The sequence below is a fragment of the Triplophysa rosa genome, linkage group LG18 (genome assembly GCF_024868665.1).
Source record: "Triplophysa rosa linkage group LG18, Trosa_1v2, whole genome shotgun sequence".
NCBI classification, from domain to species: Eukaryota; Metazoa; Chordata; class Actinopteri; order Cypriniformes; family Nemacheilidae; genus Triplophysa; species Triplophysa rosa.
In genome coordinates this window covers 20152215-20180176 of record NC_079907.1, presented here as the reverse complement: position 1 = coordinate 20180176, position 27962 = coordinate 20152215, and the positions used below count along the sequence as shown (strand labels likewise).

Below are 27962 nucleotides of genomic sequence, written 5' to 3'. Positions count from 1 at the left end.
TAAGAACTTCCCACCCATCCGTGCAGCTGGAGAAACCGCATCAGCCCATCCAAGCTGAGGCATTTATAATATTTCTAAATGCCAACCTGCACTAAACAAGTGTCTTAAAAGTGAAGACTTTTGCATTTATTTGATTTGTTTGCTGTTGTTCTGTGTTCAATTGTTCAATTAAAGTTTTACCAAAAATGTTAAATATTAGGAATTGTGTATTTTTTTGTAACAAAAAATGCCTAAAAATAAGTATTTTATGAAAACATGATAAAAAATGCTTAATAATACTCTAAGCATTCACAATTGCTAAATTGGGCTAAAAAGAAGCTGATACTAAATAAAGAGCCATTGGGGAGTAAGAGCCAAAAGAGCTGAATCTTTTAAACGAGCCGGACTTCCCATCACTAGTTGCTATCAAGCCTATATCCCCCTGAAGAAAGCAGGCAGTGCTTTTATGGATAGACCAGGCAGCAGGGCCTATCCACGCCATGACACCCCATCAGACCAACAGACCGCATGTCCTAAAGTCCACAAGTAGAAAGGAAATCATATTTTGTCGGACATCATGCAAAATACATCAATCTTGAGTATTTAAGATTTTAAGAATTACCACCACTGTGCATCAAAAAAGCTACTGTGCACCAAAAAAAGTTTACTGTGCATCAAAAAAGTTTACTGTGCAATTTTTTTTTGCTGTGCATTAAAAATACTTGCTTTGTTCGTTAAACATGCCGTTTTTGTAATTAAGACATTTAAAGATGAAGACTATATTTGTGTGTGTGTCACTGTGTGTGCTTTACAAAAACAAAGATATTTACTGTAGTGAAACAGATGTCATTCACAACGTTATTTTATTTACAAATAGTTAACAAATGTAGGTCTTGACATCAATATTCTATTGCTGTGCTTGAACTCATGTTGGTTTCTAAACACAATCTGTGTTTCCTTTTACTGCAACACAAATGCTAAAAGATGTGAGTTTTTCCATAAAGTTTTTTGAATAAGTAAAGAGTCGTTTTAGGTCACCTTAAATACATGTTAAAATAATTGCATTGCATTTTGTTGACCTCGTTAATAATCTCACGATTGCACTTTTGGCACAGAAGCCTCTGAGTAATGAAATACGTGTGATTGTTCACTACACAAATTAATATGTAGCTCCATCTAGCGGATATTAAGAAGAACTATATTTATACAGAACTGTAGTTCTGAAGAACATTGAACATTAGATGGCGCTGTGCGTCGAATACGCAATATCTACCAACGAGTCAAAGAAGACACGACTGCCTCTTTCAACATAGCAAAACAGCTGGAGTTTATTTTTTAGTATTTTGTGTTGAGACTTTTAACAGAACCATGTTAGACATTTTGATATGTAGATATAGACATTAAAGAGTTAAAGAAAGTCAGGTGTTGACTCTGACTAAAGGTGCCCGCCTGCCGGATGGTGCACGCGGGTCCTTAAAACTTCGCTTGTTGGACTGGAGAGAGAGATTGACAGCGCTGGCGATTTAAGGTAAACCCCGTAGATAAAGATGTTGTGTTGTGTTTTTGTAAGTACATTCTGTATTAACCACAATAAAATGTCCGTTTAAACCCTTTACGGAAGTGCCCGGGTGGTCCGATCTTTGACATTTGACGTTAGTATGATGGTTAATGTTATGCTGTTTGTATGAAGGTAAAATATTTTTTGTTCACATGTACTGTTGTATCGGTACAGACAAGTAAATATGATCGAGTTCTCTTCTAATAGCTTCTTTGTTAGTCTTTGCTGGTTTAATTTGGTATCCCAGTCAGGCCGAACTGGCGCTCACCCGTTAAACTGGCCAAACTGGTCATTATATGTATAAATAAAGTATACACTATATAGTATGCACTACAAAGTATACACTATAACGTATAGCTTATGCAAAGGTGCCTTTAATGGTCTTTATATGGGTATATATATATACATACATACCATTATCTACTGAAAAGGTAATCTGTTTTCCTTTTTAACCTGTTTTCAGCAATTAGATGTAATTTACAGTAAAATGATAGTTTACCCAAAAATTACAATTCTGTCATCATTTTCTCACCCTCATGTGATTTTATACCAGTATAAATTACTTTGTTTTGATGAACACAAAGAAAGATATTCGGTAGAATGTTAGCAATTTTCACTTCTGGGACATTGTTGACTGCCATAGTAGGAAAAATGTAAATGGTACACAAAGGTCCCAGAACTGTTTGTTTTTCTAAATTCTTCAAAATATCTCATTTTGTGTTCAACAGAGCAAAACAAATACAATATTTTTTTCTACTATGGTAGTGAATGATGTACCATAACTGAAAATGGCTAATATTCTTCCAATTATCTTTCTTTGTGTTCAGCAGAACAAAGACATTTTCACAGGTTTAGAACAACTTGAGGGTGAGTAAATGATGACAGAATTTTCATTTTTGGGTGAAGTATCCCTTCAATAATAATTACTTTTCAATGGTCATTAATTCCATTCCTGCAGATATTCTGGGCGTGGTGTCAGTTTGAGTGACAGCTGAGGACACAATCAGGTAAGAAATATTCACAGTTATACTAAAGTCATCTGCTGGTTACTGCCTTTATCACCTACGCCAGGAGGATCTGCCAACCATCCAAACAGTGTTTTCACATTTGATGTACTGATGATTTATTCATTTAAACAGAAAGTTTTCGTCAAATTTTAACATCTGGCTTGGGGAGAGAGAGCTGGCAGAGAGAGCCTCTCCCTGTGTATTATGTATTATCACAACGTTAAAAAATGCTACAGGCAGGGCAGATTATGTTCTAGATAATATGTCATAACTAACTCTTGCGTAGTGCAGATGGTTAGAGAGAACCGTTGCAGTGAAGTTGTAAGTGAGCAGAGTTTGAAAATATTGCATGAAAATATGTTGGATCGGATGGTAAATAAGGGAAACCTCTTGAATATAGCCACGTATGTTTGAACCATCATCAAAGGCGAGTTAACCAGCTGAACAACTACAAAAACTGTAGTGGCTTGTTTCAAGGTCACCATGCATGCCCAAAATCAAATCTAATAACAATGAGAAAACATTCATCTCACAAAACGGTAACATAGGCAATAGCAATGTTATCTGACACACAGTACACAGCTAAAGATTGTGTCACGTCTGATGCTTAAATTGTAAATATAACATGTCTTTTGTTAATGAAACATTAAATTGGTTACTCGGGTTTTGATCTCAGGTTAATTTTAACTGGTCTATCTGACATTTCTTAAGCCTGGGTCATAGTCTTCACAAACAATCCATGTGCTGAACAAGCATAAAATGCTGCAGTGACGTCTCAGAGAAGCTCTGTTTACACTAACACAGCGATGTTAGTACAGTAATACAGTACATTTGCACTAATACAGTACATTTGATAAATTATTAGGATTACGTTTTGCAAGACAAAAAGCCAGCACAGATTTGTATTATTTACATCTTAACACGAGTGGGAAGTGTTCCCATTACATTTCGAGTTGTTCCAAATCTGTATAAATTTCTTTGTTCTGAACACAGAGAAAGATATTTGGAAGAATGCTTATAAGCAGAGAGATTTTGCCCCCCGTTGACTCCCATAGTAGGAAAATTACTTTATCATTTGTTTTGTTCTGTTGAACACAAAAGAAGACATTTTGAATAATGTAGGACAGCAAACAGTTCTGGGGCACTTTTGACTACCATTGTTTTTCTCCTACTATGGGAGTCAATGGGGGTCAAAATCTGTCTGGTTATAAGTAGGGGTGTAACGGTTCAAATTACTCACTGTTCGGTTTGTGTCACGGTTTCGGTTCGGTTTGGTTTGTGCTATGTTCAGGGAAAAGGGACTACTGACAAATAAAAATAAGAACAAATAATCAAGCTACAAGTAACCGCACCAATAAAACAACAGAGCAAAGCAGAAAATAAAATAAGATACTGTGTATATATACCTTTTAAGGTAGAAATGGATTAAAGTAATCTAATAAAACATAAAATTGCATATGTACAAATGAAATAAAGATCAATCATAATTGAAGTTACAGAAGCTATTGAGTCACAAGCAGTGAGTGATTTCCTTGACTTTTAATAGGCAGCAGGAATATGCTTCTGTCGCTTTAAGAGGAATGAAACGATCCAGTTCACTGATACTGTACACATGCGTTGTTTTTTGTCTGTTTCGTCCGTTCACTTAAAGGCGGGGTGTCCGATTTGATGTTCAAATCACCAAAACAAACACACCCCTACCCCCATCTTTCGCTTTCGTCAGCGTTCGGCTAATGTCCGTCCTGTGCACTGTGCACCTTACTGCTGATTGGCTACAAGGTTGTTTTGGTACTCGGCCCGACTCGGTTGTCTAAAGCGTAATTCGGAAATCGGTTACCCCGCCTTTAAGACATAACCTACTATGTTTGTTAAGATACTCGACAAGAGGGGCATGTTGACCTACTTCGTGTGTGAATTTGTCCGTTTAAGCGCTTCAAAGACGACTCAATATTTGCGCCATGTCTGAGAATTTCCTTATGCATGCTTTGGATCTTCAAGCGAGTTTTCTTCTGCATCATCTTGCATTTAAATGTTTAAATTGTCAAGGCTTGAATGAGTTTAGTTTAAACAGCAACATGTGCTGTTCAGGTCTCACAACACCCGGGTGATGAAAGCATACGTCAATCCTATTGAATTTTGTCTACGTTATTTGATTTGTTGTAGGTATTAAATGTGTATCCATCGACAAACATACATTAGCTGAACTTCGTCTGTTTTACGTATTATAATTTTGAACGAACCATATTATAAATGCGTCGTCAGATTTAAGATGAGCCGCGGTCCAACGCGCCGAACCGTTGGTGGAGAACCATGCGGTTCAATTTTTTACCGAGAACCGTTATACCACTAGTTATAAGCATTCTTCCAAATATCTTTCTCTGTGTTCATCAGAACAAAGACATTTATATAGATGAATCACCTAATCCTGACCCTAACCTTCGTAGGGGAAAACAGGGGAGTCGTAATCTTACGGGGAGTCAGATTTTGATACGACACCAGGAAACGAGTTTCAATCGCTAAACAGACTAAAACTAAGTAAATTAGCGGTGCGCCATCGATTAACGTCACACACAAACAAGCACAAGGACAAACGCACTTCACACAGACAAGTGATTTTGGATCACCTTCTTCCCACAGTCAGAAAGAACATGTCAGGGCATAAGAACAGAGACCCCAAGGCCCAGATAAATAAGAACATTATAAAAATACTGACTCGATCAGAACTGTACATGTATGCTTATCCATTTCAGCGCAGTACTGAAAGCGTGTTAAAATAATCACATTTTAAATTTAATTCAGCCAGTTGAATGGGGAAACAATATCCTTTTTTGTTTTTCAAGTCAGGTGCATCTTTAAAAGGTTTTTAAAATAAATGACAATGTGCATATTTATTTATTGAATTCATGGTTACAGGACAGGTTACGGTTCAAAGCTGTTGTAATGCATTATGTGCTAGACACGGGCACGAGTTACTCAACAGTGACAGCGCTGATCACAAATTCACCACCATGAAACAAATATGTTTGTGTGTGTTCGTCTATAGAATGGCAGGAGTTTTCACCATTGACCTGGAGGATTCGAGTGATGTGGAGGTGAGATCATACATCAGAAATGTTTCACAAAGGCAGTTTTTTTTTTTACTTTGGGGCTATTATTGACTTATAAAGGTCTTAGGATTACACGTGGTTTTCACTATGACTGTGTTTATGATTCATTCTGAACAATGAATGACCACCTGCTCACCTGTCAGTCGTCCATCTTGCTAATAAGTACCTATACTTGGCCTAAATGTGATTTTAAAAGAATCAGGGGGGGACATTACTACGCCCCTAAACGTGATGTGGCACAAAGCAAATGTGATTGGTTGCTTTACCTGTCAATCATATGGCCTCTTGGGTGGGCTTTGGCCAATGAAAGTGGCCAAAGTTGAAGGTCAGTATGAAAGACTGGCTACACGAGACTATTACCACCATGAGGTTGCAATGGTTTTGTGACAAAGACCCAAACAATGATTGATCCTGCATAGGATCACCCAAGACAGGCGGTGAGACCAGGTACAAACAGGGTCATTGTGAACCTCAGTACTGACTGCCTGCTTGTACACTTGAGTATTCTCTTCATTGAATGCCTCACATGATCTCCCTTGCCTTGTCTAGGATGAAGACTGCAACTTTACAGTAACAGAAACAGACGGGTAGATGCTTTTAGTCCATTTAGTAATAGACTCAAATACTGTAAATTGTCTCAATATGCTATTACAATGTCCCATTTTCTGTGTAAGTGTTCCAGCAAAAGAAGTGGAGCTGACAGGTGATAATGTGAACAGAGGCCGTGAGAAAGTGGGACCTGACTGCTTTGAGTTACTCAGTGTTTTGGGTAAAGGAGCATATGGGAAGGTCAGTGTTTGAGTCTACGTACATTTACATTTTTTCATTTGACAGATGCTTTTATCCTAAACGACTTACAAGAGAAAAACAACAAAGCGGTCAATCTAAAGAAGTCATTAAACATGAAAAATGACAGTAACTTCAGATACAACGTTGAGTAGGCTAACACATTGAAATGAGAATCGCCTGGATTGATGTGGATCTCAATCTCAGAGTTCTATACGTGACGAATAAAATCTTGAATCAGATACTATACGAAATTTGTCCTCCATGCAACTCTTTTGCAGTTTAGATTGAGGTCTGCATCAATGTGTACATATACATGGGTCAAAGACGTTAAGATGTCCCCATCAAAAGAAATGTATAAAAGTGATTTTATGTCCATAGAAAGTACAATAAATGTAAGTCAAATGCCTACTTTATGGTTAAGTTTTTGGAGAATAAAATGTCAAAATTTGGTTGAAGTAATGTTACATTGTCATTCAGTGTTACACAATATTTATGTACAAATTCAAACAACATGCTTATTCTGACTTGTACATACTAAAATATATAAAAGATTAAGGGAGCATATTCATTTTATTGTGCTTTAAATGAGAAAACAATTCTTATTGACAAATGGGCAAAACCTAGAAGAGTGAACAACCTAAAAAAATTACAACTAATTAGAAAGTAATTAGTCTTTTAATTTGTCGGAAATTTACTTTTGTTGTAAATATGCCTGACAAGATTGTTACACTGAATGACAATTAGTGGGCGTCTTCTGTAAATCAGGGATAAATGTATGATATTTATTTTTTGCTCAGAAAAACAAAAATGCAATTCAATTAAATTAAAAACTATTTAAACAATTTAAAGCAGTATTATACTTATTGTTTTTATGCTTAAACCCTTTTTCGTCTTTGACCCGCATGTAATATTGAAAATAATTATGTTAAATATCTATTTCTTTAGGTCTTCCAGGTGCGAAAGGTGCAAGGTGCCCAGACTGGTAAAATATTTGCTATGAAAGTCCTGAAAAAGGTATTCTTCTTCATTTTTCTTTTATTAAAATGTCTACCTTACACAATTACTCATTTTCACTTTTAATGTCTTTAAACCAAATCGTCTCATTTCTCCATTTCCACCTGCTCACGCACAAGGCCAAAATAATATGTAATGCAAAGGACACCGCACACACCCGCGCAGAGCGGGATATCCTTGAGACGGTTCGACATCCGTTCATCGTGGAACTTTGGTATGCCTTTCAGACCGGTGGCAAACTCTACCTCATACTCGAGTGTCTGAGCGGTAAGCAGAAATGTCTCTCTGCGTAAGAAACATTTATTAAATGCTTAGTCTATGGCAATTAACACAAATCCACATCATACCAACTCAATACCAACTTTTCCTGAACAAACACTGGGTGTCTCTCGACATGTTCAGGGAAGCCTCAGTATATATCTTGAAGAACTTCTATAGAATATCTGTATGAATCCCAAGGAAAAGATAGACCAGAGAGAACTAATTCCTTTAAAACGTTTTGGTTTTATGCAATGAATTTCAGCACGTTACTTATGAAATTATTTTAAGGGGGTTTCAATGCTTGCAGGTGGAGAGCTATTCATGCAACTAGAGAAGGAGGGCATCTTTCTGGAAGACACTGCATGGTAAGTTTCATTAGAAAAGTTAACATCTATATTTGCATAACTGTAGTGATAGTTCCTGAAGAAGCTCTTTGGGTCAAACCGGAGAAGATTTTACCTGCTTATGATTCTAATGAATGAAATCTACACCGTTATTCCTTTGGTCTCTACAGTTTCTATCTTGGTGAGATAACATTGGCTTTGGGACACCTGCATTCCAATGGAATCATCTATAGAGACCTGAAACCGGAAAACATAATGCTTAATCATCAAGGTTTGTGACTTTAGCATTGAACACTTGCTTATTAAGTAAATAAACTGTGGTATTGACATGCAGTGACTCCACAATGATTGGTGGATTCAGATAAATTTGAGCTTTCAGCCACATAGGCCACATTGACACTACATGCTTCAAGTGACCCAGTTCTGATATTTCCTCCCATGTGGCACACATCCGATATGACCCATTCAGTGTTGGGCAAGTTACTCTGAAAAGTAATTAATTTCTAGTTACTAATTACATATTCAATAGCGTAATTAGAGTACTGTACAAAGTACTCTCTCCGAAAAGTATTTAATTACTCATTGCTAATTACTTTCTATATCCTACATCAACCTTGATTTGTTAAGTGATTCAAAGAAAGACATGAAACGGCTCTTTTAATTCATTCAAATAAAGAATATAAAACTACATAAAGTAGTATTATTATTAACTGACCAAAGTATTACAAATGTGAGAATTATACATTAAAGCACGGATTTTAAAGTTAGACTTTGAATTTTGATGTCCATTTCTTGCACACACACATATATTACACAAAGTATTTAGTTTAATTACATCAGAAGTAACTGTAATTAAATGACAGAAAAATTAGAGTAATCCCTTACTTTACCTTTTCAAGGGAAACGTAATTAAATTACAGTAACTAATTACTTAGTAACTAGTTTCACCCAACACTGGACCCATTCATATGTGAAAATACATGTGACGCATTTATTTGCATCTTCCATATAAGCAGACAAATCGGATATTCCCGTCAAAAAGATCTAATTATCATTAAAAAAGCAATGGTGGTGAACCACGTGATGATCACATGACTCTTTTAATCAAGATTTTATTTTCGTTGCTCTTTTCAATGACACAATGTTCGCTGAGGAAAGCAAAACCTTGTAGAATAATTTTGGTTTCATCCAATGCATAGCGCACTGCTTTTACTTCCTTTGCAACTTCAAGTACATCTAACTCGGATTGTTTCGCCAAGTATATAATCTAATGGAGATGTCAGATACGGGTCACTTTTAAAAGATGATGTAAGCTAGTCATCAAAAATATGAACGGATCATTCTCACGAGACCATTGAAACATCATGGCATTCATTCTTTTAAATCTAAAATATATAATTCCGTATAATTCAATAATGATCATTATATAGTTTTGTTCTCTACAGAATGATTTTTACATAGGAATGAATTATTTTGTACTTTATTGCATTTCCCCATAAAATCTCATTACCGTAACGCATTTAGTTATGACGTCGTTCGTTTGCAGAGTGTAGGGATCTGGTGGGTATATAAGTCTGCATTAGTGAGTGAATTTAAGGGGGTGCCAAATCAGTGGTGGTCTTGAAGGCCAGGAGCAGAGTCTTGAATTTGATTCGAGCGACTATAGGGAGCCAATGTAACTTAATGAAGAGAGGAGTGACGTGCGCTCTCTTCGGTTCAGCGAAGACCACGCTGCATTCTGGATCAGATATTTTGAAGAAAGTTGGTGACCGAACAGCACCGGACCCCATTCACTTCTATTATATGGACACAAAACCAATGCAAGCTAACGGGGTCCAGTTAACAACAATTTTCAAAATATGTTATTTTGTGTTTTGCGGAAGAAAGAAAGTCATACGGGTTTGAAATGACAGGAGGGTGAGTAAAGGATGACAGAATTATTATTTTTGGGTGAACTATCACTTTACTTACATTATTAGCCTGCTTCATACTTCATGCAAGCATCATGTTGACAATAGACATGTCTTCAGGATCATGATAATGTGCTCACAGTTCACATTGTGTGTCATTTGTCTCAAGTTTTCACCCTTATGTTCTCTTATGTCTTAAGGTCACATTAAACTGACCGACTTTGGCCTGTGTAAGGAGTCCATCCATGATGAAAGTGTCACACATACTTTCTGTGGTACCATTGAGTACATGTGAGTTATGAGCACTGTAGCTGACCTACACGTAATAAAGTACACAGACATATTTTGTACTGATATGGCGTAACCACACGCTAGAAATATAATGGCTAATTTGTCTAAAAATGTCACTACAAATTAGAATAACAGTATCCACGTCTTTGAATTTCTCATGTTGGGTTCTCACTTTTGACACAGGGCACCAGAAATCCTGACCCATTCAGGGCACAACAGAGCTGTGGATTGGTGGAGTCTGGGAGCCCTGATGTTTGACATGATGACCGGATCGGTGAGAGATTATGAAGGATAAAAAAACTTGATATATTAAGCCACAGATATATGTTTGGAAATGTTTAGGGAAAGATTTCCTTTTTTTATTTTATACAGCCTCCTTTCACTGCACAGAACAGAAAGAAGACCACTGAAAAGATTCTGAAGTGTAAACTCAATCTCCCGCCCTACCTCACACCTGACGCAAAAGACATGATCAAAAAGGTCAAATGTCTCTCTGCAAAGAAGCTCCATGAAGACGTTTTGAGTTCCTAAAACAACTGAACCTTTATTTCTTTCCTATAGCTGCTAAAGAAAAATCCAGCACAGAGACTTGGTTCCAGCAAGGCCGACTGTGAAGATATCAAGGTAAAATCTAGTTCTGATCTGCTGCACTGAAATATTATGAATCAATACTGACAGCTTGTTTTTTTAGAACTGTTCTAGAAAAGTGACATCACATGAACAAGAGTGTTGTACTGAACCTGTGATGACAGCCGTAATAAAACTCAGTACAACAATCTTGCTTTTCTTTAATAAGGTGATTTATTTTCCAACGTTTGTGTTTCAGAAACATCATTTTTTCAGACACGTCAAATGGGATGATTTGCTGAACAAACGCGTTGAGCCGCCGTACCTGCCTCGCCTGGTACTGCCAATAACACTATTATAGCTGTCGTAGTTTTGGAAACGAATCCTGTGAATTGTGATGTTTCAGCGAGCTGAATTCTGCTAGCTTTTGTCACATGTTACAAAAGCCTCTTTGCTTTATTCTTCAGCAATCGGATGATGATGTGAGTCAGTTCGACAGTCACTTCACCCGGCAGACTCCTGTGGACAGTCCTGATGACACCACACTGAATGACTCCGCCAACGCGTTTGCAGTTGAGTTTATTCATATGCATCACTCACCTTAACCCACAGAAGAATAGACAGAAGCAAAGAGTGTAGATTTGGGTTATTCAAGACATCTTGAAAGACCTGCCTCATATGGCACGCAATACTAGAAAAGCTTGTTTTGCGGTCATCACATAATATTAGTTTAATAATAATAATCTATCAATTTAATAACTTGGCATATTGGTAATTACTCCATGGTTATGTAGTCATGACCTGATCAATTTTATGTGATAAATGTTATCAGAAGTTTGCATCGAACCATTTCCTTTGAAAGAGAAATGTTTTTTTTTTCCCGTTTATTATGCATTGGTTTAATAGGGAAGTATTCCTGTAGAATTTACATTCCCAGCTGAACTTCGTGTTCTTCACTTGAACTTTGGCCTGAATTATAGTACAGTTACACAATATGTAAGAAGTACTTGTTCTGACATGATTATGAATGTGTTTTCAGGGGTTCACGTATGTTGCACCATCTGTGTTGGAGAGTTTAAAGGAGGCATTTTCTTTTGAACCCAAACCTCGACAGATATGCAGACAGAACAGCAGTCCACACACATCTCTGAGGTACATCTTCTCATTCCACTGTGCACACAAAAGCACGTCCTTTGCATAAATGTTTCTGTATTTTTGATTTACAAAATGTCTACAACACAGAAATGATGTTATGGTGAAAGGAACATTTTGTCCAAAAACACTAATAAACTCTATTACACTGCCGTCAAAAAAAAAGTCACACACTCTAATATTTCGTTGGACCGCCTTTAGCTTTGATAATGGCACGCATTCGCCGTGGCATCGTTTCGATAAGCTTCTGCAATGTCCAGAATGTCCTTTTTTTTCCCGTCCAGACTTGCATACATTTTTCGCCAAGATCTTGTATCGCTGCGCAAAGTTTTCTCCAGCACATCCCAAAGATTCTCAATGGGGTTAAGGTGTGGACTCTGTGGTGGCCAATCCATGTGTGAAAATGATGTCTCATGCTCCCTGAACCACTCTTTCACAATTTGAGCCCGACTTTGGCCTGTGTAAGGAGTCCATCCATGATGAAAGTGTCACACATACTTTCTGTGGTACCATTGAGTACATGTGAGTTATGAGCACTGTAGCTGACCTACACGTAATAAAGTACACAGACATATTTTGTACTGATATGGCGTAACCACACGCTAGAAATATAATGGCTAATTTGTCTAAAAATGTCACTACAAATTAGAATAACAGTATCCACGTCTTTGAATTTCTCATGTTGGGTTCTCACTTTTGACACAGGGCACCAGAAATCCTGACCCATTCAGGGCACAACAGAGCTGTGGATTGGTGGAGTCTGGGAGCCCTGATGTTTGACATGATGACCGGATCGGTGAGAGATTATGAAGGATAAAAAAAACTTGATATATTAAGCCACAGATATATGTTTAAGGAGTTTGGAAATGTTTAGGGAAAGATTTCCTTTTTTTATTTTATACAGCCTCCTTTCACTGCACAGAACAGAAAGAAGACCACTGAAAAGATTCTGAAGTGTAAACTCAATCTCCCGCCCTACCTCACACCTGACGCAAAAGACATGATCAAAAAGGTCAAATGTCTCTCTGCAAAGAAGCTCCATGAAGACGTTTTGAGTTCCTAAAACAACTGAACCTTTATTTCTTTCCTATAGCTGCTAAAGAAAAATCCAGCACAGAGACTTGGTTCCAGCAAGGCCGACTGTGAAGATATCAAGGTAAAATCTAGTTCTGATCTGCTGCACTGAAATATTATGAATCAATACTGACAGCTTGTTTTTTTAGAACTGTTCTAGAAAAGTGACATCACATGAACAAGAGTGTTGTACTGAACCTGTGAAGACAGCCGTAATAAAACTCAGTACAACAATCTTGCTTTTCTTTAATAAGGTGATTTATTTTCCAACGTTTGTGTTTCAGAAACATCATTTTTTCAGACACGTCAAATGGGATGATTTGCTGAACAAACGCGTTGAGCCGCCGTACCTGCCTCGCCTGGTACTGCCAATAACACTATTATAGCTGTCGTAGTTTTGGAAACGAATCCTGTGAATTGTGATGTTTCAGCGAGCTGAATTCTGCTAGCTTTTGTCACATGTTACAAAAGCCTCTTTGCTTTATTCTTCAGCAATCGGATGATGATGTGAGTCAGTTCGACAGTCACTTCACCCGGCAGACTCCTGTGGACAGTCCTGATGACACCACACTGAATGACTCCGCCAACGCGTTTGCAGTTGAGTTTATTCATATGCATCACTCACCATAACCCACAGAAGAATAGACAGAAGCAAAGAGTGTAGATTTGGGTTATTCAAGACATCTTGAAAGACCTGCCTCATATGGCACGCAATACTAGAAAAGCTTGTTTTGCGGTCATCACATAATATTAGTTTAATAATAATAATCTATCAATTTAATAACTTGGCATATTGGTAATTACTCCATGGTTATGTAGTCATGACCTGATCAATTTTATGTGATAAATGTTATCAGAAGTTTGCATCGAACCATTTCCTTTGAAAGAGAAATGTTTTTTTTTTTCCGTTTATTATGCATTGGTTTAATAGGGAAGTATTCCTGTAGAATTTACATTCCCAGCTGAACTTCGTGTTCTTCACTTGAACTTTGGCCTGAATTATAGTACAGTTACACAATATGTAAGAAGTACTTGTTCTGACATGATTATGAATGTGTTTTCAGGGGTTCACGTATGTTGCACCATCTGTGTTGGAGAGTTTAAAGGAGGCATTTTCTTTTGAACCCAAACCTCGACAGATATGCAGACAGAACAGCAGTCCACACACANAATGAATCCTGGCATTGTCATCTTGGAATGTGCCCGTGCCATCAGGGAAGAAAAAACTCATTAATGGAATAACCTGGTCATTCAGTATATGCAGGCAGTCAGTTATTCTTTGGGCACCTAACGTTGCTGACCCTAGAAGTCCAATCCAATGGGAGGCTCTTACCTATTTGTTCAGTTAAATCCAGGTGGTGACTTTTATTTTGGACGGGCAGTGTATATTGCATTAAAATATTCGCACAATGAAGTAAAGTTGTTATTTAAAATATACAATAGATCCAATGTTTCAAATTAAGACAGAGTGTAGCCAATACGATGCAAATCAATACTACATTTACATTAAATGAATCTTATTAATGTGACTTAAATACTTTTTGGGAGCACTGTGCTATAAAAGGCCAAATGTTTTATATTGAAGTGTATATTTAGATTTACCTTATTTCCTTCTCGCTTTTCTCCCCATTTTAGCTCTTCTGAGATCTTTAGGAGCAGTGTTGATGCCGAAGAGCCTCCATATGTCCAGAACAAAACACTTTCTCTGCAGAATATTGCCACACAGCCTATCAAAACATCAGGCCGAAAGAAGAAACAGAAAGCTCATCAAAGTGCAGATGAAATAGACTGAACTCGGCAGAAGTGTTTGTGGTGTATCATACCGTCTGCATCTCTGAGGTACATCTTCTCATTCCACTGTGCACACAAAAGCACGTCCTTTGCATAAATGTTTCTGTATTTTTGATTTACAAAATGTCTACAACACAGAAATGATGTTATGGTGAAAGGAACATTTTGTCCAAAAACACTAATAAACTCTATTACACTGCCGTCAAAAAAAAAGTCACACACTCTAATATTTCGTTGGACCGCCTTTAGCTTTGATAATGGCACGCATTCGCCGTGGCATCGTTTCGATAAGCTTCTGCAATGTCCAGAATGTCCATTTTTTTCCCGTCCAGACTTGCATACATTTTTCGCCAAGATCTTGTATCGCTGCGCAAAGTTTTCTCCAGCACATCCCAAAGATTCTCAATGGGGTTAAGGTGTGGACTCTGTGGTGGCCAATCCATGTGTGAAAATGATGTCTCATGCTCCCTGAACCACTCTTTCACAATTTGAGCCCAATGAATCCTGGCATTGTCATCTTGGAATGTGCCCGTGCCATCAGGGAAGAAAAAACTCATTAATGGAATAACCTGGTCATTCAGTATATGCAGGCAGTCAGTTATTCTTTGGGCACCTAACGTTGCTGACCCTAGATGTCCAATCCAATGGGAGGCTCTTACCTATTTGTTCAGTTAAATCCAGGTGGTGACTTTTATTTTGGACGGGCAGTGTATATTGCATTAAAATATTCGCACAATGAAGTAAAGTTGTTATTTAAAATATACAATAGATCCAATGTTTCAAATTAAGACAGAGTGTAGCCAATACGATGCAAATCAATATTACATTTACATTAAATGAATCTTATTAATGTGACTTAAATACTTTTTGGGAGCACTGTGCTATAAAAGGCCAAATGTTTTATATTGAAGTGTATATTTAGATTTACCTTATTTCCTTCTCGCTTTTCTCCCCATTTTAGCTCTTCTGAGATCTTTAGGAGCAGTGTTGATGCCGAAGAGCCTCCATATGTCCAGAACAAAACACTTTCTCTGCAGAATATTGCCACACAGCCTATCAAAACATCAGGCCGAAAGAAGAAACAGAAAGCTCATCAAAGTGCAGATGAAATAGACTGAACTCGGCAGAAGTGTTTGTGGTGTATCATACCGTCTGCACGGTCTTTATTTACTTCTACATCTGCTTCGCATCTCTTATTTAAATCAAAGCATCACTGATGTAAAAAAATCATGTTCATCATTTTCATCAGATTATGAATACAGTCAAGATTGGTACTACATGCGTCTTTGACATTGTTATTGGCTTGACTGATATTTACTTCCATTTGGCACACATACATTACAGATCCTTGGTTGTCTTGACAAATCCTCGGTTGAAATGTATTGATAGTTACGCAGTCTTCATGTGTCTACGGCTGACGTTACATGCATATTACTCTCAGTAACTCTTGGGTTGCAAAGGAGTAATGCAAGCAGGAATGGGTTTGGACAATTCCAGTGTTGTGGATGTGACATTTGCAGTCAAAACTTTAAACATAAACTCTTAGAGAATGTATTTTTCTGTTTATATTTTCCTAAACCCCTGTTGACTGAGTGCAGACCTTGGAAAAATGAGGGGAAACATATATGCATTATAGATGTTACAAAAGGGGATTTCTGTTCATTAAAATGCACAAACCAAACATCCAGCAACACCCAAAAACTAACATAGAATTATGTTTTAATTCCCATGTGTCCATTTATTTGGAATATGGACCGTTATGGATGTGACAGTTCGGACTATAGAAAATCATGCTTTTAAAACATAAAGAGAGAGAGACCTTACATAAATATATAAACTGCCAAATACTGAGATGTGAGCAAAGTCAATACAATCATTTGTTTTTGCTATTTTATGAAAACCTGTAGTGTATCTAAAGTTTTTCTTTACTTAATTATTATTTGCAGCTGTGTTTAAAGACAATTATGAGTAATGGATTTTGTTGCAGTATAGGAAAACGAAGATGTATGAATCGCTTTTAAAGCCACAGGGATCAAGGAATAAAAAATATAGTAAGATTTATTTGTAAATGTAACACAGGTCCTAAATATAATAAAGTTTGGTCCTTATCCTTTGGTCCTGTTAGTTCAGCTGGTGAGGGATGTTGCTAGAAACACTACCCAGTGAATGACCGCCATCAGGTGCAAAGAAACATTTGCATTTGAAGACATTTCAAGAATGAAGACTGAAGTAACTTACTCAAAGACATTTCTCAGACTTAATGGTTTAATAATTTATTGACCAAATGTTTAAAGTATAGAGGAATTAATATCCAAATGTATTTTATAAATCACTAATTCCTACTAGCTAGCATCCCTTATGGATATATTACATCATGCAAGTGCATATAATTCTATTTTATACATGCTTCTAATTTTTATACATTTTTAATACAGTGATATGATTTAATATACAGCTTTATTTCCATTTTACTCGTTTTGTACACGATTAAAAGGTTTGTTAGTAAATGTTTTGCAATAAAAAAGTACAGGAAAATAACGAAAACTGCTGTGTTGCAATCCACACTATAATTAGATTATCATGAATAATTTTGTATATATTTCCATGTTTCGCTATCATCACTGCGCCCCGTCCTCTCTCCCTTCTTGGCGATGGCGAAAGAATAGGGCGGGCTCATGTTTAGTTCAAATGAGCGGTTACAATTTCAACGTTCTTTAATTGGCCACCTTTACAGTCACTTACGCCACTGCAAAAATCCATTGGGTATAAGAAGTTGCTTATAGCCAATCAGAGGCCCTCGCGCGGAATTTTGAATTTCTCGGCAACAATGGGAGTTATCCGCCTTGTATACCTCCGCTCATAAAAAAGAAAATAGTCCCTCGTGTTTATAATGAATAATATGATATGTTAATATTTTAATAAAACCTAGATGTGTCGTGTTATTAATGACGCGTTATTATATGTACATTTAAGCATATAAACTTGTAGACGTTTCATCTTTTTTGCGGATGGATATATTTGACTGACCGTAGCTCGTGTTAGTGTGCGTCGCCGCTGTGTTTGAATAGAGTAACGTTAACTTGGAGCAGCAGGAACGATCTGACGATAAACCTCATGTTGGATTAATGTGTTTTTATCAATAAAGCCACGATTGACGTCGATGGAATATTTTTTATTGTGTTAATACGCGGAAACTCAGGTAATAATCGTAGGACTTTGACGCTTAATTTTCTTGTGACAATTGACTTCTCAAACTTTGTTACTGTAAGATTTTTGCTATCAATAACTGTTACATGCATTTAACAAAGAAAGCAAATCACTACTTTTATTTGAAGTTATGCTACCACCAACGTTTAATACCTGTTTGTCCTTGCCAGTAGAAATGTTTTTGTATGATATTTGCTGTTTGTCCATGTGCTAACGTTACTGATTGGCAAATTATTTTACTGTTGTGTTTGCATAAATAAAATAGAGGAACTAAAGTTATGCACATTATTAGAGCCATGACGTTATAAGTAAACTGTGTTGTTGTAGTGAATGACGAAAATCTTTTGTGTTGATAAAGGTAAGTTGTTTTAAAATGCCTTTGCTGGGGAAGATAGTGGTGATCAAGAGAAATGGAGAAGACGGCACTGAATTTCCACTCACAGCGTCATGCCTTTTCGGGAGGTAAATAACGTTAATAAACTTTGCCATCATTTTGCATTCTGTATTATTTGCTGACAGGTTCGCTTTTTATAGAGTGAGATGCAAATGATAAACAATTGTTTTACAGTGATATCAAGATTTGAAAGATAATCTGTTAAAAACATTTTAAAAGGCAATGAAAAATCACAAAAAGTGTTTGGGACACGTGCTGTTTAAAACTTGATTCCAGGCGGGCTTGTTCAGTTAATGTCAACTCATTCAACCAATGAGAATGCTGCGTGCTAAATTTCAGGAAATGCATATCTTCACACGATGTATTGCCGCGTGGGCTTTATTGTATGCCTAGCCTTTTACTTTATTTCAGACTCCAGTGTCTGTGTTTGATTTTTAAAAAGCATTCATAGTTTTTCCTCAGCCAACAACACGGGACTGTAATTGTTATGCCAATAAATACAAAAGCTTTGTTTCTAACAATTAAGTTAATTATATGTGTGATTTCGGTGATTTCAATTTGACAAAATATTTACAAACATATGACCAATAGACCATTATGAATAAAATGGAGCAGGATTATATAATACATGTTTTACTATAGTGGTGCTGGGCCAGTTGTTTCTAGAAACATGATAATATACAAATAACGTTTGTTATTTAATAAAATGTTATTTAATAAAATGTTTAATACAAAAGGTTTGAAACATAATTATTAGATGTCCTCCCTAAACTACAATCTAGGTTTTGCACAAATGTATAAGGTCACAGCATAAAAGATAATAAAAAAGCAGCTCTGAATATTTTAATATCACATAAAGAGAACAAAAGGGATAACAGCTTTTGTGGTGTTCGCTCATTCCATTTTTTAGGAAGCTGAACTGTGATATTCGGATTCAACTGCCACAGGTCTCCAAAGAGCATTGTAGAATTGAGCTGAATGAGAATAAGGAGGTGTGTGTACTATCATGACTGATACAGTAATAATTAACTATAACCAGAAACTTCAAAAGATTTCTCTTTATTTGACCTTGTTTTAGCTCATTTTGACAAATTTGAGCTCCGTGAACCCCACACTTATCAACGGAGAAGCACTGCAGCAGATTGAACGTTTGAAGCATGGTGATCTCATCACAATCATTGATCGTTCTTTCAGGTGAATCTTTTTTAATAACAACATTGGACATGTTAATCTTTTTAACATAATTCCAGGTATATTGTTTAAGTTAGTCCATATTTTATAGTTTAATATTTTGTTTAACTGTTCAGGTTCGAGTACCCGCCTCCAAAGACGCCGAAGAAAAAGAGGCTATCCACAACTGGACAAGACAAAACACCTCAGGTGTGTTTACGGGACATCAGTCTTGTTAAAGGGATATTTCACACCTGAATCAAAATTTCCCCATGTTTTACTCGCCCTCAAGGCATCCTAAATGAACATGATTTTCTTCTGGAAGAACAATGCAGTCGTTGTTATAATCCCAAGTAGTGTTGTCAAAAATATCGATATTTCGATACGTATCGATACTGAAAAATGTCCCATGTATCGATACCAGCTGTGCGTTCCCGCTCTCTCTCTTTTTTCCGACAGTGAGTTGACACACACTGCATGTGAACGCAGTGACAACGGAGCCCCGCCTCCTCTCACAGACTTGACTCGTTTGCGGCAGTTAAAAAGTGTTAATGTTAGAAAGATGGCCATTGCAGAGTCTCAGTAACACATCTGGTGCTTGATGCACACTCTTTTACATTTACCATAGCGCTCTATGTATTTGCACTGATCAATAATTTCACGCACTGATGCTTGCTTTCCGGCAAATGACGGTAACCAAAGCTTCCGCATAGAGGAGCGACATCCTATTGGCTCAAAACGAAAAATGCCGCGTTCATCACCGGAATTTACAAAAGCAAGCATCAGTGCATGCGCAGCCCGAGGGATAACGGAAGCTAGACATTAACGTTAATGGCGCTGTCAATATGAATATTTCCTTGAATCGAACGCATCGATTCGCTTCATAAGACCTTTGTTAAGACCACAGAGCCGTGTCGATCAGTTCTATGATCGATGGAGGCACTTTTTGGACCTTCAAAAAGTAAACTACCATCCACTCCCATTCTTCCGTTTGGAAGTAAAATGATACTTGGGATTATAACAACGACTGCATTGTTCTTCCAGAAGAAAATAATTTTTGTTTAGGATGCCTTGAGGGTGAGTAAAACATGGGGAAATTTTGATTCAGGGGTGAAACATCCCTTTAAGCATGAAGTACAGTTTGTGTGTGCACATGTGGTCTGCACTTTTTGCGATAACACATGTGCTAGGTACTTGTATTATAATATCTTGGCTATACCCCTTCTGACATGCAGGGTTTTGGGATTAATTGGCAAATTTACCATCATAGTGATTTGTCTATTCAATTTCTATATTTCTTACTGTAATTTTGTTTTTTTGGAGAAGCTGGAGAAAAGCACACCAGTACCTGTGGAGAAAATGAAGTTAGAGCATTTGTTTGGTACGTGATCTGAGATTCGATCGTTCTCTGTAGTGTTAAATAAAGAGTTTTTTTATAAATGTTTGCTAATCAGTTTGTGTGTTTTTAATGACATATAAGTGTTCTTGACTACTGTATTTACAGACACCTGTTTAAAGGATGGGTCCAATTTGCCTCAATCATTGGAGCAGACTGTTGAGACTGCAGCAGATGAGAAACCTAAGAAGGACAGCATGTCTCCATTCGGTGAGCTTTACCAAATGGTCAAACAGGACCTGGCTGCTAAATCGCCATGGAAGTCCGGGCTAGCCAAGACACCTCTCGCAAGACCTCAGGTTGACCAAGTTCCTACATCAGATGTTAAAAACAGTCCTAAACCAGTCACAACGCCATCTACCAAGAGACGAATATCCTCAAAAGGCAATTTTGAAGACCAGACTGGAGTAGATGTTCCTCAGAGCTCAACAAACGCCAAACCGGAGGGAGAACCTGCTGATATGCCATCAGTGGAGTCCAGCACCCCATTAGTGTTGGAGAAAAGCGGAACCCCTGTCTCACAGAAAAAGAGAACGCCCTCAAAAACACCTGATACGGTCAGCGCTGGCGAGGTGGTCCAGCAGATTCTTCTAGAGCCACAACCTGAAGAGAAAACACCCAGATCCCCAAAGAGGAGGAGAAGTGTTGCGTCTCAGGATCAAAGCCTTGCCCTCCAAGTATCTTCCAGCCAGCCTCAGACACCAGGACCAGAGGAGAAGAACACCGATGTAAAAATGTCACCAAGAACGTCCCCGAGAACAAATGCTGGCAAAAGGTTTCAAGTCCAAGATGTTCTGTCTGAGATTAAGGCGGACACAACGACAATGCACACTGATGTAGCCGTTCGAAAATCCAAGAAAAAGCGTGTATCATTTGGAGGTCAGTTGAGTCCAGAGCTGTTCGACAAATGTATGCCCCCTAATTCCCCTCTTCACCGTGGAGCGACCCCAAGACGAAGTCTTGGACCTTCTCAAAAGCCACAGTCTCTCCTGCGAAGAGCATCCACCATTGGTCTTGTGGTAAAAAACATTTTCAACCTAGGAGATTTTGTGGTCACACTTGTTCAACACTTTAAAGTTGTTTAATCCAAACATGTCTCGTTTTTTAGGCTCTCCGACTTGAGGAAACTGTTACGGAGCGTGCTAAGGCGCAAAGTAGTCCTGCAAAAAAAGCTTCACCTAAACGTGCAGCGTCTGCCACAAAGACTCCATCACCTGCCAAGAGGTCACCGAGGGCTAAAACTCCATCACATAAACCTCAGAAGTCTCTTTCAGGTGCAGCCAAGGCCTCCTCGCCATCCTCCACCACTGCTACACCCAAAACTCCTGCATCTTCTAGGAGAGCTTCCTCCTCATCGATTGAGGCAGTGGGTAACGGTTCTGCCATTGTGACTCCGAGGGTGCAAGGACGATTTTCAGTTTCCCGCATCAGCACACCTTCACCTGTCCAGGATCAGATGGATGAAGGGAAAGTGGAGCCGAGCACTGTTGAAAACATGCCTCAGGTCTCAGGAACACCAAAAATCCCACTACGGAGGACAAGCATGAAATCTGCACGAAAAACACCTAAGAGTGCCATGAAGAGTGCACTTGATGTTATGCGTTCAAGGCACAGTGGAGCATCACGTGCTAATCTGAAAGGTAAGTTCACATAAGTTATGTTTTTGAAAAAGATGATCTTGAAACAAACAGGTTTTCAGTTTTGGTTGCTTCTCTGTTTTAAGTGTTAAACTCTTGGGCTGATATTGTGAAGTTTGGTCAGGCCAAACCTCAAACGGATGTTACAACCAAGAAAACTACAAAGAGCATCGTGGTCAAGAGAACCGTAGTTCCAAAGCCCAAGGTAAAAATACTAGAGGTTCTTTTTGTTATAAGTAAATTTTTAGTTTATAAATGACTGATCTGATAATTCCCTCACAGACCCCTGCGCGGAGGCTGAAGGAATATGTCAGCACTGGGCACGCCATGTCTCCAGTCACCCTTGTTGTTGGCAAAGCTTATTTAAGGACTAACCAGTCTGTTGGTACGGCCCCTAAAATTGTGTCTAACATAGCAGTGCTCAAGAAGGACATGAAAATGGATGAGGATCTGACAGGTCTGTACAGTACCGTAGAACCTTTGTTTATGCATGCTCAAATTCTAAATGTTATATGTATGTTGTTAGGTATTGCAGACATATTTAAGACTCCAGCTAACAAGTCCAAAAATATGGCTGGCATGAACAGCGCATGTCCCGAGACCCCTCTGGATGAGTTTTCTGTCATGAAAACACCAGAAGAATCAGGTTGGTGTTTACACAAAGATCAGACACAAGATGTGTGCTAATGTCTTGCAACTTAACATTTTGTTTTGTTGATGCAGGTGAAATGATGGTATCTCCAATGAGCGTGGTGTCCACTGCCAAGTGTGAAAACTACAAAAACGAAGCAGTGACACGGCTACTTCTGGATAACAAAGAGGATAGTTTATTGAATGAGTACGGTCTTTTACAACCAGCTGACAATTCAAATGACACACGAGAATCTGTGGAGATGGCTGAGAGTGATCAGACAGAGGAAGAGGAGAGTGTTCCCGAAGCGGCGGTCAAAACTCCCAAACAGGCCGCAGCACCGTCCTTGTGCCTCACTGGAGTCAAGCGCCTCATGAAGACCCCCAGACAGAGGGCTGAACCAATTGAGGACCTACGAGGAAAGCTGCTCAAGACCCCCAAAGCCCCTAAACATCCTCAGGAAGAAAGTCTGGAAGGTGTGAAGGAACTCCTGAAGACTCCCAAGCAGGTAGGAGTTCCGGTAGAAGACATGGTTGGAGTAAAAAAAAGACTGACGCAGACATCTAAAGAGAAGAACAACCCAGTGCTTTGTGTGGCTGGTCTTCAAAGGGTCCTGAAAACACCTAAGGAAAACGAAGACCTCACTGGTGTGGAAGAACTCATGAAAACACCAAAAGTAATGGAAAAGCCTTTGGAGGAAGAAGAGAACCTGACTGGCCTTACACAGCTGATGAAGACTCCAAAGCACAAAGGAGAACCAGTGGAAAATCATCTGGGTTTAAAGAGACTGATGCAGACCCCCAAAGAGAAGATTGAGCCTTTGGAGGACCTCACTGGCGTGAAGCAGTTAATGAAGACTCCCAAGCACAAAGGTGAACCTGTCAGGAATCAGTTTGGAATCTGTAAACTAATGAAGACCCCGAGACAGAATGGAGCGGCAGCTGAGGAGGACTTTACTGGCCTTAAGGAAATTGTCGAGGAGCCAAAGAGCAGTTCTACACAGAATAATGTGACTGGGTCTTTTGAGGTAAACATCACTATCTCTCTGCACATTTTGCACAGCGTTTAGCGTAGATATGGTCTTTTTTTTGTCTAGAATGTTTGATGCATTAAAGCTTTATTGTTTGAAGACTGGTCTAGAATCCTTCAGTAATATATTTCTCGTATTAAACTAATCTACATGTATATAATATTTAGACACTAGAGCCTGTGCCAGCAGTGAAGAATGACGCTGCTTCCATGCCCACTAAAGGTGAGTTTGATTGTGTAATGCCTAGAGATTTCACTTTAATAAAATCAATATTATTAAATATTAATATTAGATATGGTCCTTGTGTCATTATTTTAATGATTAAAACCGCACAGTGGTTTAGATAAAAAAAGTATCTGCTGTGTCCTTTGTAATAACAGCTTGTTACCTACAAAAAGATATTTCTAAGAAATTCTCATTTATTTAATATGAATTCAGCATATCATATGTGATGAGTTGTTTTGTTGATTAATACTGTTTTTTATAGATGTTGATATGGAATGCGACAAAGAAAATGTTTGCCCAACTGAACCCATGGAGACCGAAGTTTTCAAATCTGTGGATCTGCTGTGCACCGCCGAAGCATTTGATTCACAACTGAAGACTGAAGCTGTAGTCCCTCAGGAAGAACACTGTGACCAGACTGAAGAGGAGCCTGTTTCAGTTCAAGATACTGCTGTTTGTTCTTCTGAGGTCGATGAGAAGACAAAAGAGCAGTCTGAAGAAACTACCTCTGACAACAGTGGTGTAACTGCTGAATCTACTCCACCTGCATGCACTGCTGAGCAAGAAGTAGAGGAGGCAATAAAACCTTCACTGGCCAGCAAACCCCACCGAGGCGGTCGAGGAAGAGCAGCTGTGTTGTCAATAGAGGAAAGTGCACCACCTCCTCCAAGCCCTTGCAGAGGAAGGAGAGGAAAGAAGCTCATTGATGTCCCAGAGGTTGCTGCAAGCCCAGTAAGAAAATCAGCCCGTGGAAGAGTCTCCAAGCCCGGCTTCAAGGTCAAAGACGTAAAGAATACAGAGGATGTCCAGGCACCTGTGCACTCCATGAAAACAGAGGTATCAGACAGCCAACCTGAAGTTACCAAGACCAAGAAAGGAAGAAAAGCTCAAAAAGATTATGCTGCAATTGAGCCTGTGGAAGATGCAAGTGCTGTGGGTGTGCAGTGTTCTGATCTACCAGTTGGTAAAGAAGAACTGGTCCAAGCCACTGTTCCTAAAGCTGGCAGAAGGAGGATGAATAATAAAATGGAAAGCCAACCTTCAGAAGAACCTCAACAAATAACTGAAACTGTTTCTGAAGAAAACGCTGTTACAACAGAGAGTGTCAGTCTGCAGTCCTCAGAAGTTGCTGAGGTTCCCGTCACTGCAACAAGAGCCCGAAGAGGAAGGCCACCAAAGAAGGGAAACGTGAAAACTGAACCCACTCCTTCGCTGGAAAGTGATGTAGTTGCTGAAAAGCCACTGGCAAAGTCAGGGCGAGGTAGAACATCTAAAAAAGAAACCATCAAGGACCATATTTTGGATGATGAACCTAAGGTTGAGGCTGCGGTTGACAGTCAAGATGAACCTGAAGCCCCGGTGGTGAAGTCTGGCAGAGGACGACGGCCCAAACAGCAGAAACCAGAGATGGCTGAAGACGTTGATAACCAGTCTGTTGCAGATGCCAGCACACATGCGACTGTGACTGGAGAACACCCTGAAATAGAGGTGAAGTCTGTCAGAAAAGGAAGACGAGCAAAACAAATCTCAAAGGAGATTCCGGTTGAGGCTGAAGAGACCGTTGTCAGTGTGGCAGAACAAGCAAAGGTCGCTGTTGTAAAATCGACCCGTAAAAGGCAGATTGCAAAGGAAGCTGAAACCGTGGCAGACGTTCCTGTAAAAAGAGGCCGGCGTGCTGCTGTGGATCCCACACCTCCTGTTGCCGTAGTGTCCGGCCGCAGCCGCAAAGCTGCCGTCAACGCAGAGCCGGAGGTTACGGAGGACGTGGCTTCATCTGAAGAGCAAGTTAAGTCCATTAAACAGACCAGACGAACAGCAATAGTGCCTGAATCGAAGAAAAATGCAACAGAGGTTAGTTCTGAAAGTGTTGCTGATGAGAATACTTTACCGGACAAGGTGGGCAGAGGAATTCGTGGCAAAAAAGGAAAGTGTTCGACTAAGGACACAGCTAAAACCCAGATGAACGTTTCGGAGACACCTGAGGAACACACCGTAACGAAAAGCTCAAAAACTGTGAACTGGAGCCCAGCTTTGGTGACCTCTAAAGAAATTGAAGACTTTGAACCTTCTACAGATGTCAAAGAAGCACCGCTGAAGAAATCCAAGAAGTTGGATAAATCATCTGCTAAGACGATGTGCAAAGAAAGCGATCAGTCGACTGATCAGCCACTCAGAGGCCGCAGAGGTAGAGGAGCAAAAAAAGAGGAAGCCTCTGTTGAAGACTGTCCTGAAGAGCCTCAGATGAAGGCCAAGCCTTTGAGAAGAGGAAAAGCAGCGGCTTCAGCAGCACCTAAACCAGAACCCAATGACATCAAGGCATCAACTCTACTGAAGAGGAAACGTAACGAGCCGTTGGAGGTAACTGAAGACCCGGGAGATAAAGAACCTTTGCCCAAGAGAAGAGGTAGAGTAGCCAACAGCACTGAAGTTGTTTCCAGCAAAGAGAAAACTCCTGAACCTGAACCTACTCCCAAGAAGACTAGTAAAAGAACGACAAGAGGACAGAACAAGACTGCTCAGGAACCTGATCCAGCACCTGTCCCGGGTCAAGAGTCTGTTTCAGGTGAGTTTCTGACAGAAGAATGCCATCTGACCACCACATCCATTTTTTTTCTCTCATCAAATAAAGTACAGAATGTTTTGGCAGTTAGAATGAGTTTGTGGTTGTCAGAGTAAATATCATTTTATAGCATTTAGATTGTTGGTAACACACTTTGTATCCTTTGTACAGGTACTCGTAAAGGCAGAGGTGTGAAGAAAGCAGCAGTGGCGGATATCTCTACTGAGGCAGCTCCTGTCAGACGCACCCGCAGGAAGTGAAGCACTGATCTTACAGAGTGGTCTTAATCACCCGCAGGAAGTGAAGCACTGATCTTACAGAGTGGTCTTAATCTTCAAGCTTGGAAAAAAGTTTTTGTTTTATATTTTTGGACTGTTTTGATTATGATTATTTCCTGTCTGTACCAGGTTTATTTTTCTATAATTTTAGCTGATTTTATATTTAGGAAAAAAATGAGTAATGTGTACATTTTATCTAGTATTTTTGTATACGTTTTTTTTGGTTGCATTGCATTTTAAGTCAGAAAACTCTTCTCATCAAAACTCGAAGCTTTGTGGATATGCAGATGTGTTAAGATTCTCTATTTGTGTACTGTTAACCAAAAACTTTTATTCATTCCGTGTTCCCTTGTCGCTTTTTTAAATGTATTAAAAGAATGAAACAAGTGCTGTGTGAAAACATTAAGCTGCCACAACTATGAAATGCTTTCATTAAAATGTCATTGTTCACCTCATGTTTTACTTTTTATTTGTGTGAATGAAAAATAAATGCGCATGTTTGCTTTTGAAACTGAGTATTAGATAACAGATGGACTTTTTATAAACTATAGGGTATTTTGCATGATAAAAACATTTCTTTCTTTACGGAG

The 27962-nt window shown here is 38.7% G+C and overlaps 2 protein-coding genes across 5 annotated transcripts; both read left to right on the top strand.

Annotated features, from left to right (window-relative positions):
* The first annotated feature begins 1229 nt into the window (after positions 1-1229).
* On the top strand, positions 1230-14877 carry LOC130569611 (ribosomal protein S6 kinase beta-2-like). Of its 3 annotated transcripts, none has more exons than XM_057359355.1 (18): positions 1230-1507; positions 2368-2404; positions 2496-2544; positions 5588-5636; positions 6201-6238; positions 6326-6440; positions 7386-7454; positions 7574-7721; positions 8023-8080; positions 8230-8330; positions 10170-10260; positions 10444-10534; positions 10633-10740; positions 10822-10884; positions 11087-11164; positions 11295-11399; positions 11867-11979; positions 14689-14877. In XM_057359355.1, the coding sequence occupies exons 4-18, from the start codon at positions 5589-5591 to the stop codon at positions 14843-14845; spliced, it is 1383 nt and encodes a 460-aa protein (XP_057215338.1). In that variant the 5' UTR covers positions 1230-1507; positions 2368-2404; positions 2496-2544; position 5588; the 3' UTR covers positions 14846-14877. The 3 variants fall into 3 exon arrangements, with proteins under 3 accessions (XP_057215338.1, XP_057215336.1, XP_057215337.1); XM_057359353.1 differs by having other exon boundaries at positions 2365-2404; XM_057359354.1 differs by lacking the exon at positions 2368-2404.
* A 2927-nt stretch (positions 14878-17804) lies between these two features.
* On the top strand, positions 17805-27834 carry mki67 (marker of proliferation Ki-67). 2 transcript variants are annotated; one of them, XM_057359008.1, is made up of 15 exons: positions 17805-18043; positions 18410-18513; positions 19356-19437; positions 19524-19639; positions 19753-19825; positions 20942-20996; positions 21120-22030; positions 22120-22651; positions 22735-22853; positions 22931-23105; positions 23175-23294; positions 23372-24306; positions 24477-24531; positions 24797-27097; positions 27266-27834. In XM_057359008.1, exons 2-15 carry the CDS (start codon positions 18425-18427, stop codon positions 27352-27354), a joined length of 5652 nt encoding a protein of 1883 aa, XP_057214991.1. In that variant the 5' UTR covers positions 17805-18043; positions 18410-18424; the 3' UTR covers positions 27355-27834. The 2 variants fall into 2 exon arrangements, with proteins under 2 accessions (XP_057214991.1, XP_057214992.1); XM_057359009.1 differs by lacking the exons at positions 18410-18513; positions 19356-19437; positions 19524-19639 and having other exon boundaries at positions 17807-18043.
* The last annotated feature ends 128 nt before the right edge of the window (positions 27835-27962 follow it).